Source organism: Protomyctophum parallelum, assembly GCF_964188405.1.
Source record: "Protomyctophum parallelum genome assembly, chromosome: 19".
Taxonomy (NCBI): domain Eukaryota; kingdom Metazoa; phylum Chordata; class Actinopteri; order Myctophiformes; family Myctophidae; genus Protomyctophum; species Protomyctophum parallelum.
This window is the reverse complement of record NC_139717.1, coordinates 14,074,227-14,086,728: the sequence shown is the minus strand read 5'-3', so window position 1 is coordinate 14,086,728 and position 12,502 is coordinate 14,074,227. Positions and strand designations below refer to the sequence as shown.

The 12,502-nt window shown below is 44.5% G+C and overlaps 1 protein-coding gene across 1 annotated transcript in view; it reads left to right on the top strand.

The window, feature by feature from the left end:
- Window positions 1–11,474, top strand: part of syndig1l (synapse differentiation inducing 1-like) — a gene marked incomplete at both ends in the record, with an annotated part of 62,411 nt that extends 50,937 nt beyond the window's left edge. Inside the window, one exon of the mRNA XM_083789645.1 lies at window positions 11,316–11,474. Coding sequence (XP_083645771.1) covers window positions 11,316–11,474 — 159 coding nt within the window. The remainder of the gene's footprint in view (window positions 1–11,315) is intronic.
- Between the last annotated feature and the right edge of the window lie 1,028 nt (window positions 11,475–12,502).

Here is a 12,502-nt window from a genome sequence, read left to right as displayed (position 1 = left end):
CCAGGATTTGATTGGGTAAGCTTCAAAAATACATTACCCAAAGAAAATAAACATTAACATTACCCCTCGTGTCCCTATTTTGGGCAAATTATCCTAAATGTTTTCTTTTTAGATTGTACAGTAGATGATGCGGTTTTTGCCTATTTGTCTTCCTAGGAAATATAGAACTTAAGTGGTTAAGTTTCTATATGGTGGCACCCAAAAATGTACAGTTGTATGTTGTTGACAGGAAGGGAAAAAGAATGGTGTCAGAATTCTTTACATTTACAGTTCAGTCTATTCCCCGCTATAAAACTCCTCATTTGCAGGCCATATGATACAAACGGCCACATTGTGTTGTGGAAGCCTCCCATGGGCGCATGCTTCACTGCACACATGTCTTCACCTGTCTGACAGCAGCAGCGCCGCAGCCCTATACTATATAGATCGTCTCCTAGACACTTCACAAGCTCCTCAAAGACCAGTCATATACACTGGAAGTGCAATATGAGAAACTATTGAACCGCGGCAGCGATGCTGAGCTCCTCTCTCACAGTGACAGCACTTCCTCGGCCGCTGAAGTGGCCTGGTGAACCCTGCTGCTTTCAATCAATGTACAACAGCAGCACAGTATCTTATTGTGAAGCCTGCCGATCGATGCCGAGGACGGTAACGCAGAGGCAGGCATACTTAATGGACACACTGAATCGTCTCTCTCTCTCTCTCTCTGCAGCTGCAGTAAGTGAATGTCAATCAGTCAGTTGTATTTTGTTCAAAGTAGTCAAAGTATGCAGAATGTCCCCTATATTCACAGGTTTCTTGCTTCAAGCGTTTTCAAAATGTGTCAAACGGTTTGCATCTATGGTAACTAAAGCTGTCAGATAAGTATTGAGAAATGGAAGTACTCAAGTAAAGGTGCCTCAAAGTTGTACTTAAAGGAGCATTCAGTGATTTGGGGGTGATTCGGAAAAAACCCCGGTCCACCCTGGTAACAAGATGTGCACATGCACACGCTCTACAGTGGGGGGACGCGCAACAGGCGAACAGTACACACACCAAGGCCCGCCTCTGCTCGATCATCATTGGAGCAAGGCCCCTCTCTATCCTGATTGGATAGCCAAAAATGAAACCTATGAGCTTTTTTGGACCCCAGGGGTGAACTGGGGACAGAGAGGAACTCCTTATGTGGTCAGCACAAAAAAAGAAAAAGAAAAGTGATATTTGAATTAAGTGAAATCACTGAATATACCTTTAAGTACAGACAGTACTTGAGTAACTTACTGTACTTACTGTACTCCCAACCACCACCATCACGTACCACCACTGCAATCAGGCACACAGCCCCAGCATTTCTGTCTTACCACCAATCAATTCAATATGTTCCACCTGAGAGTACAATGTAATGCACTGTGAATGTGCACACGTAGGCAACGCTATACAACTGCTGTGAATATGGTGCAGATGGAACAGAACACACAAAAGGCCCTCAATAGCAGATGTTCAACATTCAAGAATGCACACACAGTAGCTGCATTAACAGCAATAACAAAGAAATCATGAATAAATAAAATAGCAAGGTATGCTTTGTACATTAGTCAAAGAAAGCACAGTTTGAGGTGATGTTTTACGTGTGTGTGTGTGTGTGTGTGTGTGTGTGTGTGTGTGTGTGTGTGTGTGTGTGTGTGTGTGTGTGTGTGTGTGTGTGTGTGTGTGTGTGTGTGTGTGCGCATGCGTGCGTGAGATCCGCTGCACACGCAGTAAAATACTTTTGTGCCAGACAGTGTCGTTGACCGACTTGGTCGAGCTTCACAATATATTTCTTGGAGGATGAAGTCTATCAAAATGGCTAAAGCGTTTAGCCCTCAGCGGGCAAGCTGAGGAGAGATGAAGACAGTCAGTGAATTATCTTGTCAGGAGCTAATTTGATTCTTCCTGGGTAATTATGTGGAAGTGATGCTTTAGTGTATATGGATGGATGATCAGCTCTCCTGCCTGTCTCACCTCACACAGAGCAGGGAAGGGTCCAAAGTTGTCAGGTTAAGATGTAGCCGCCTAATTTCATTGGAACTGGTCCACTCGGCTTCATTTTGTCACCTAGGCCAAATTCACTAAAAGCAGTGCCAAGAAGACGTGAACGCTTAATAATCCTGACTTTTGAGAGGAATACAGGGTTATTAATTTAATCTGCAGCACTCACCAATTAACCATCTTGCGTGGCTCAGTACACCAGGGTTCGATTTGAAAAGATGGGGGGGAATTTTCTTAACCAAAGGAAACCAATAGAGCGTCGCAGTCCCGCTCCCTTTCATGACGACGCCAGGCCCAGGAAATAATTCCCAATGCATTTTTCATAGACATTTTGAAACGTATTCATTTAAAGACCTTATAAGCTCGTACAAAGCCAACTCTTGTTGTGACAAATCATGACAACAAACACAATATTTTGGACCAAACAAATAATTACAAGGAAGAAAAACAACAAAAAAAGTGTTGTAACCTGCCGTTTTTTTCTACTTTCTAATTCTTTGTTTGGCCCAAAACATTGTGTTTATTGTCATGATTTGTCACGACAAGAGTTGGCTTTGTCCGCGGCGTAAACGTCTTTAAATAAATACTTTTTGAAAAGTCTATGACGAAAATGAACGGCGATTTATTTTCCGGGTCTCTCGAGGGGGCGGGACTGTGACGCTCTATAGTCTACTTTTGTTGTAGCACAAATAGTGAATATTGTCTATCTACGAGCTTAAGCTCTGAGCTTGCAGAGCGACTATTTATTCTATAAAAGATAAACTGAACATGTTTGAAAAATCATGGAAAGTTGCCAAGTGAACTGAACTGCATAATGTTTTCCCTCAATTAAATTGCTCGGTTATCAAATGTAGATACTGTATCAAACATATCAGACAGTCTACATTTCCCAGAAGGAAATGTATATTAAATTCAGTCTGATCAGAAGCGGGGATAAAACATATCCCCGCCTGCTATAAAAAATAAAGCACACCATGCTCTGAATGATTCCTGAACTGAGATGGAAATATGAGACTATTCGACTGGCACAATCTCTGCAACTGTTGCAGTGTGGCAAGGACAACACAGAGATATAATGGCGGAACAGCTTTGACGTTTTGATGGCCCTGGACATTTTTACAAACAAACAGCTTAGTGCAGGTAATGGAGTCTGTGGCTAATAGATCAATAGAGCTGTCCTATATATTGGACAGCGACGAGGAAGCCCACAGAGAGATAGAGAGGACGATAGAGAGAGACGGACAGAAAAAAAGAAAGAAAGAGAGATGAGAAATATTGACAGCAAGAGAGAGAAATAGAGAGTAATTGACAGACAGAAAGAAAACCGAGATAGAAAGAGACAGACAGACACATTGGAAGTACAAAAAATATATACTGTAGGACACAGCTATAAGCTTACAGAAACGCATACACGCACGCACACGCACACCAACAAGTGGGCTGCAGTGGCTAATGCCCTCCACTTCCTGTTGCCCCATAGAGTTATAAAGGATAGAGCGCGGACAGCCCCGCACCCTGCTATTCATTTCAGTAGAAGTTGCTCAGTGGTGTTTTGAAGCACCCGGAAGAACGCTCTACTTCCGCATTTGACCACTGACAGTTGGTGGTCAAATTCGGAAGTACAAACGAGTGCTCAATGTAAAAAACCAGAGCGGTGCAGCGTTTCCTCGGGCTAAATTCAGGGGCCTGCCTGCAGTTTCAGCTTTCACCACTACGTCTCGCAGCTTCAACATTGGCAAGCCTTTCTGGGGGCTTGGGTTGCCCATGGCTCTCTTCTTCTATATGTTTTGCGCATTTGACTGGCACTGATCCCGCCTAGTGTAACGGGAGGGAATGCATCCATATTTCCAACCCTATATAGGTACATGCACATACAGACCTAACACATACAGTAGATACAGTACATGCACGTACACACACACACACACACTTACATTTCTTATATCAAGGGCTTCCATCTTCCATTGTACACACACACACACGTTTCTTATGTCAAGGGCTTCCATCTACCATTCGGACGCGCGTGCGCGCGCGCGCACGCGCACGCACGCACGCACGCACGCACGCACACACACACACACACACACACACACACACACACACACACACACACACACACACACACACACACACACACACACACACACACACACACACACACACACACACACACACACACACACACACACACACACACACACACACACACACACACACACACACACACACACACACACGCGCACGCACGTACGTCAAGGGCTTCCATCTTCCATTATGCCAAATCTCTTTGAAGTCAATTTTCAAACACAAAGGCTTCTGTGAAAAGTTTTCTGCTTAGAGTTTAAAGATTCACCACGCGGCCGCCCTCAAATGCAACAGATAAGGACGTGAATACCATCGATGTCTGAGGCAGAGAATGAGCATGGAGCCTTTAGATTAATAGGAGAATGGAGAAATGGATTTCAATAAGCGGCCGTAATAGGCTGAGAGTTTTTGTTTGGAAGCCGCTGATAAATGTTTCACCTCGCGCCTGGTGGAGATCAGCCGATCCTCCATGAAGAGCGTGGACCACTGGTTCTCACAGTGTGGTCTGGGGACCACCTAAGGCTATATGTCAAACTCAAGGCCCGGGGGCCAAATCAGGCCCGTGAATGAATTATCTTTGGCCCGCGGGATGATATTGAATTAGTATTAGAACTGGCCCTCTGGTATATTGCACGAACCACTATAATACTACAAGTCCCACAATGCACTGCGAATGCATTGTCACGTATCGAGGGCCCGCAAGCGCAAGCATGCGTCTTCTCTTCACTATTGATCAGCAGTGATAGTGAAGTATATATCACTTGTGCATGGTCAACTTTCAGCTACCCCTCTCCCCAAAAATGTTCCGTGTGTTGAAACACAGTCCGGCCCTCGACTTGTACCAATTTCTTTATTTTGGCCCACTGTGTATTTGAGTTTGACATCCCTCCTAGGGGGGGGGGGCTTCTGGCAACTGATCTAAACCAAGACTCACAGTATTTTACTTTCACAGATGGGGTTAAGAGTAGGGGGAAATCATAACAAAGGTAAGTATTGAATCATATACAGTATAGTTCATCCCTATAGTCCGGGGTTTCTGTGTATGTTTCCTCAATCTTCCTTCATGTGTCCAGTATTTCTCTTTAAATTCAGAGAAATACACTGTCAATATAATGATTCACCAGCAACAGATATGTGGGTATTAGTGGAAATTGCTTGCCACCGAGGACTGAGTCGGAGTGAGTGAGTGTTTGTAGTGCGGCCGCATCTAGCCAGTCAGCACATGTAGGCCTATACGTAAATGGACCCGTAAGAGTCTAGAGTTAAATTAACTAATCAAATAATTAACACTGAAGATTTTACAGATTGGTGTCTAATGCATGCAGGGGTGCGTGAAATGAAAGTGTTTGAGAAACACTGGCGTGGATTTTATGTTTTATGTTATCGTTATGCTGATGAAGTCCGCCCTGTGTAGTCGTCGTAGCAGGATGTGAGTCATCACCGAGGATGGAGCTGAACGGACACACCACGGTCTGTGTGTGCGTGTGTGGGCGTGGGTCGATGACTGCATGTCCATGTATGCGTCATTTACGTCATGTGTGTGTGTGTGTGTGTGTGTGTGTGTGTGTGCGCGCGCGTGTGCGTGCCTGTGTACACTTATTATTCTGTGTGTATGGATGGATGGATGGATGGATGGAATAGAGCAGCATTGAGAGAGATCCTTTTGTGGTTTGTTGGGTTGTGTTTTGCCAGTGTGTTGAGCACATATCATTTAGTTAAAATGAGCCTCCGTCCTGCTGAGGTGCGGAAGTCTAATAGCTGCTACCAGGACGACACATTTCAATCATTTTGTCAAGGTTGGCAAGATAAAGCCTCCAGCCATTTATTGCCATTCAGGGGCATTCAAAGAGAGGAAGCACGAGTACGCCCGCGCACAACACGCATGCACACACACACACACACACACACACACACACACACACACACACACACACACACACACACACACACACACACACACACACACACACACACACACACACCAACAAAAGAAAAGTAGAAAACACAAACAATCACAAGACGTGACTATCTATTATGTCCTTACATCAGCATTAATTGCATTCAGCCCTTGCAATTACCACCAGTCTGCAGGAGACCGGTGATGGGCTTTGACTTAATTACCGCGTGGAATCATTGCAATGGAACGATTAATCAATTAATTGCAGGATGCTTAACAAAGAGGTTGCATAACACCCGTTTGAGCCTGAAGAGCTTTCAACCTGACTCGGTGTCCTGCGTGTGATACGGAGGCCAATTAAACCCCAAAGTCACATTAACACATTAAAACCGCGAAAGAATCCATGTCATTTTAGATTTTAACCACTTTAACCACATTTGGTGCCGCCCTATTTTAGAAAAATCGTGCTTTAAAGAATGTGTAGGCCTGTATTCAAACACTTTTAGCTCAAATCTTTGCCTGCGGGCAGCCCTGGAACTAAATATACTGGGATAGGAGTCAATACAGATCATTTTGGGGGTCCTTGACATGAACGTTTTAGAACCACTGACATAGAAAGTTCATTTTCTTTTTTGAAAACTGTCGATTCTAAAAAATGTGTTCTAAATCCTCATGTCTTAATGGGTTATGGTTTCTTCATAGTTCTCACCAGAAGTCCTTGCCGCCGGGCCATCATAATATTGTGAATGTAAAAGGAATGTATGCTCTCCCCCGGAGCTCTCCTGGAACACCATAACAGTGTTTGTTTAATAATTACTTTATTGATGCGTCGGTCACACCTGGGAGGCAAAATACACTGAATGTAATAAACTGTCTGTGTTTACTTATTCACTCCCATCCTTCGATGCATTTTACAACGCTTAGGGGGCGTGTAATTGACTGCACTGACGAACAAATTATAAACAACATAAGAAAGATGCACATCTGATTAGGGGTGGGTCCCGAAACTCGGGACCAAGTATGTACCGAACCGAACGTGCCTGGGTACCGGGTACCCATTACAATAATTCAATTTCGGTTCTCTCTATCGGTTCTCACAGACACGCGGTCACAGGCTATTTATTTATTTTCTACCCTTTTAATAGAAGCGCAGGGAACAGAGCTGATCTACAAGCCTACACCGCGTTCACGCGTTGCATCAGCGACGCGTTGTGGGCTTGTGGCTTGCAGAGGCGGGTCTCATTTATTTAAAACGATAAGCATTGAAGCAACAACTGTTGCAGCCTTCATGAAAGCAGTGACGCACAAATAATTAGACGCAGGCATTACCTCTAAAAATATATATATATATATAGCCTATAATCAAAGCTTCTCTTCCGATTGAAACTCAGATGTGAAAACACCAAAAAAAGCACCAGTCCTGGAGCTCCAGGCGCGCTAATTTGCGCCGCGGTCTACGCCGCTCTCAGACCCTTCCGACGAGGCTCTTTCTTGGGGTAGAAAAGTGTGGATGACCGCGGCTCAAATTAGCGCGCCTGGAGCCCAGGAGGTCAGGGGCCTTTTCCCCTGTTCCATGCGTGATTCGCCACGGATTTTTCGCCCCACTTGGGCCATCCCATAATTATGTGTTCTTTGTTCTCCTTGCATATTCTAAAATGCAACCACACTTTAGATTTATTTTGTGGCGGCATGAGTGCAGGCTGCTGTGTGTGTGTGTGTGTGTGTGTGTGTGTGTGTTGACTTCCTTGTTGTTACCACCACGAGTGAGGGGGAGATGCTAATTTGTGTGTGTTTGTGTGTGTGTGTGTGTGTGTGTGTGTGTGTGTGTGTGTTGCTCTCAGATCTCAGACATGCTTTTATTTGTCATTGTCAGTAGTTAGTAGTAAGAGAAGTAGCCTACAACACTATTGCCCTGGGTAAATACTTTTAATTTTAATTTTAATTTAAAATAATCACTATATTATCCACAAATGGCTCAATAAAGGAGAGGATGTTACACTATTCATTGTACATTATATATATACTCAAATTGACATTGAGCTTTTTTGTTAAATAAACATTTGACCTCTTATTTAAGTTATTTTATACCATTTTGGAACCGAAATAGGGAACCGTTAAGAACCGGAATCGATAAGCAGAACCGGAATCGGTACCGGTCTCGAAAAAATCCTAACGATACCCATCCCTACATCTGATGCACATCTTGCATTTTAATATTATTTGTTGCCGTGTGTGTGTGTGTGTGTGTGTGTGTGTGTGTGTGTGTGTGTGTGTGTGTGTGTGTGTGTGTGTGTGTGTGTGTGTGTGTGTGTGTGTGTGTGTGTGTGTGTGTGTGATTGGCCTGACCTCAATGACCTCAGTGTGAGAACTGGAGTATCCCTGAGCTGGGTTTCGACCTGACTCGGAAACTGTAGCAGTTTCTGAGGACATTATTGTTTGATCTCAGATTCTCAGTAAGGGCTACTGTTATTGATAGCCTACAGAACATCATATATCACCAGTCAATGCACAGAGGTACCCTGTAATGTTACAACAGCAAAAACAACAACACTGGACTGGTTTAAAACTACAAGTAACGCTAGCTTGCCTTTCCGATGCAGATCACACGGTATCTCATATTCAAGAAGTATGTAGTATACAGTATAGTCACCTTTAGCCAGACTACAGGTCCTTCCAACCAGTCTCAATCTTTTTCTGTGGTACCCTAACACGTTTCCTCCTCATTGTATGCACCATGACCACACTCCAATTACAGAAACACTGTCACATATTCTTAATGGCTAAACAACAATGGATAAACAAACAGCATTATAATTGGGAGGCAATTAGAAAGCAGAGATGCCGGTAGAATGTTTTTCAGCCGTGAATGACCCTAACACAGACATCAGTTTAATGTGACCTCTGACCCCATGACATGGAAGAGAGCCAGACACTGCAGCTATATGGTCGTGTTCAGCCACCGGATCCCACCAATCCCAAGAGAGCATCCCAAGAGGGCGTCCTAGGTGGGGATTCCACAGGGACCTTCCGTCTTACTTTAGGCTAGGGGATTCACAGGTCAGGTCTGTAACTCCGAGTTGTTTTTTATTTTATTTTTTAGCACCACCGGTATAGAAAAGCTGGCGTGCATGTCCAAAAGATACCAGAAAGTTGTCTTTATAAAACAGCTCTGTTTGTGCACAAATTGTACATTTAATGCAGTTCAGACCTTTGACCACTTAAATCCTAGATACTTCATTGACCAGAGGGTCCCCCAGGGACCTATACTTTGTCCCCTCTTTATTTCCGCCTCTATTCTAAATCTCTTGGCTAAAAATCTATATACATGCTCACAACGAGCCTATGTGAGCCTATTGGTCTGACATTCACAGAATAGGGACCCTAGGTTTTTTTGCCACAGGAAATCAAAGTACAGATTTCCTTTTTCCCCCCTGAGCATGTGAGTCGCATACTGTGTGCTTTTAAGTGGAAATTATGAATATAAATTTCATTCAAGTACCTCAAGGTCTCTGGTGTTCACTGAAGGTTCCATAGATATTCAATATGTATCGTACAACACATCAAATATGAAGGTGGAGTGGCCGCTAACGGCTATTTGATGTACGTTATTAGGCACTGACAAAACTAGATGTGGAAGTCATGCAGAATGCCACATGGCCTCTGAAATTGATCATACATAATATTAATCATGCTCATCCTTTCAGATTTTGTTTCAACTTTTAAAACTTGACTTATAGTGCATCACCAGCGGTATTATAACACCTGGACTTTTCATTATTCAGTACATACAGTATATGTATAAGGAAAGTGTGTGGAATTCACAAAAGTAAGCACATTATGGAACCCGTATACTGGAGCCTTTTGCTAATGTATTTTTTATAACTAGACCTGTCAAAAGTGTACTCTATGTATTGCTAGTTTGCTGAGGAGCTGTGAAACAGAGCTACACTCAGCAGGGTGGCGCTGAGTGCGATGAAATGTTGCCTTTGTAGAACCTGACTGAGAGAGATTGGTTTTGACCAAAAAAAACATTTTCTAATCAATTCAAAAAACTACTTCTGGGAACATTTAAAGACCAGTTTGATCGATACCCTGTTCGTTGCTAAACATGGAGGCTTTCTCTGTGCTTCCGCAAGAAAAAATATGTATCACCGCGACCATGCGCCGTTTCTGAAATGCAATGGGAGGGCTTCGCCTTGTGACCTCAGCTACAGAATGAGCGTACGGACTGAGGGAACGTATCGGGGATACTATACACAGTTACAGCACACAAACAACTACATGCAGAGGATTATATAGGTGTGCTTAGTGTAATTTATATACATGTAAGCCCAGCTTTGCTGGGTCTGCAGCTTGCCATGCGTTTAAATCAAAGTCCTTTACAACTTTGCAACACTGAGACAGCTCTATCTCTCTGGTGTGTGCATGCCGTATAGCCCTCAGCCCAGATACAGCATGCTGCTATAAATAGGAGAAGGCACAATTAGACAATTGGAAAACCTGGCGATCAATGGCACTGCTCTCTGACTCACTTCCCTCGGCTCCACCCCCAGCTGAGTGAGTGTACAAAACAAATGGCAATAAATAAACAGCTTTTACTGCATCTGAGGAGAAATATGAATACAGACGGACGGACGGACAGACAGACAGACAGACAGATAGACGTTATGACAAGTAAGCAGAAAGTATAGGAATAGTAGAATAGGATCAGCAGTTCTTTATGATAAAAGGTAACATTTTTAGCAAGTTTCTGACAGTGTGCGGTCCCTTTTCTTTATTATTTAAAGATAACCCTTTTATCATAATGTAGGAAAGGAAAATGGAATGTAGACTGCACAGACTGCAGAGTGAATGCTGAGTAGGATAAAATGTCCTCTTTGTGGCTGTGAATTCTTCCCAACGCTGAGAGGACATCCCACCCTCCCGTCTCCATGGCATCTCAAAGGGCCAACACTTATCACATCCAAACAGTTCTCACCGGAAATTAATGACACATCATGAATGTATCCTCTGCCGCGCGGTGCGGCGCAATAAACTGGTCCTATACAACAGCTCCAATACAGGCCTGACCTCCTCTATATATCGCTGACATTTTCGCGGCGACAGCCATTTTTCACTCTAACAATACCACGATGAGCCCCCTTCTTCAATTCCATTGTGTCCCTCCGCAAGTGGTCCCTTCCTCCCAGTCCAATCCCCTTTCTGCACACCACAGGGGGAAATAATAAATAGCCACTGTAATTATCTTTCCTCCGGAAAATGGGTCGCTTTTTCCCTCTATAACCCACTCACTCACTTTCTTTCTCTCTCTCTCTCTCTTTTCCAGACGAGTAAGGCAGTGAGTAAGGGTGACTTCCCGCTGGCTAACATCGCATCCCGGCGGGCTCTCTTCCTCGCGGCTCTCTCCATCACCATAGGAACGGGGGTGTACGTGGGGGTGGTGGTAGCCCTCATCGCCTACCTCTCAAAACCAGGACACATATAGCGGCAGCCAGCCGGCTCCACCTGCCTCCCAGTCCGCCCGGGATACCGAGAGACAAACAGACCTCTGGGGACCGCAGCTCTCCACCTTCTACTGCTACTACTACGACTACTACTCCTGCTGCTGTAGGGCAACTGGATTTTGTACGTTCCTCCTCCAATCCCCCCTGCTCTCTTCTCTCTTCTCTCTCTCTCTCTCTCCCCCATCCCTCTAGCCCCCCTGTCAACCGAGATTAGCTACAGTGACTGGAGAAAGGTCATGTAGGAAGAGGGAGAGGGAGGGGTGCATAGGATTGGGGGGGTGGGGGGTGCAACTTTTAAAGATGGTGGGTGGGGGACAGTTGGTACCTGAGCGACGGAGCCATTTCAGTTTGGCTGCCAGTTGGCATCTGACTGCTCCAAACACAGCCGGTCAGAATAAAGAGCCGTTTTGTCTGAACCCCTTGTTGCATCTCGGGGGTGTTTTTAGCACCCGACGTGACGGCAGAGACTTTTGTGTCGGCAAGGCAGAGAATAAAATGTGGCAGCCAATTAGTGGAACTTAAGCAAAATCTTCAAGGGACGACACAGCAATAGAGGACCGGCCTCAGAGGATTTGGAGCATTCAGCCTCTGCCGCCATCGTTGGCACCACAGACTCTCTGAAAAAAATAAACTGGAAGCCTTCTCTAAGTCACAATCCCTCATGTCAATTTGCCCTCGTTTGCTTTCCTTTCGAATGTCCAGAGAGTTTACAAAGCCCATGTCCCTCTTTATGAACGCCGCACAAACACAGAGCGAACAGATGGCCTTACATGCGACACGACATGGCCAACGCTCTCCCATCAGAACTTTTCACTTTTGAAACTATGAAACGTGGAATTCCCATGACACTCCCTGTCGAGGGAGTGTTTTCCAGGAGCATATTCTTGGTAAACAAACTATCAATCTGGGAACCCATCGCCAAAAAAAGAAAAAACAGCACCCTCGGTTGTTTCCTTTGAATTTGCCTCTGGGGGAGGGCCCCAATAGAATGTTGCCCGTTTGGTCCGTC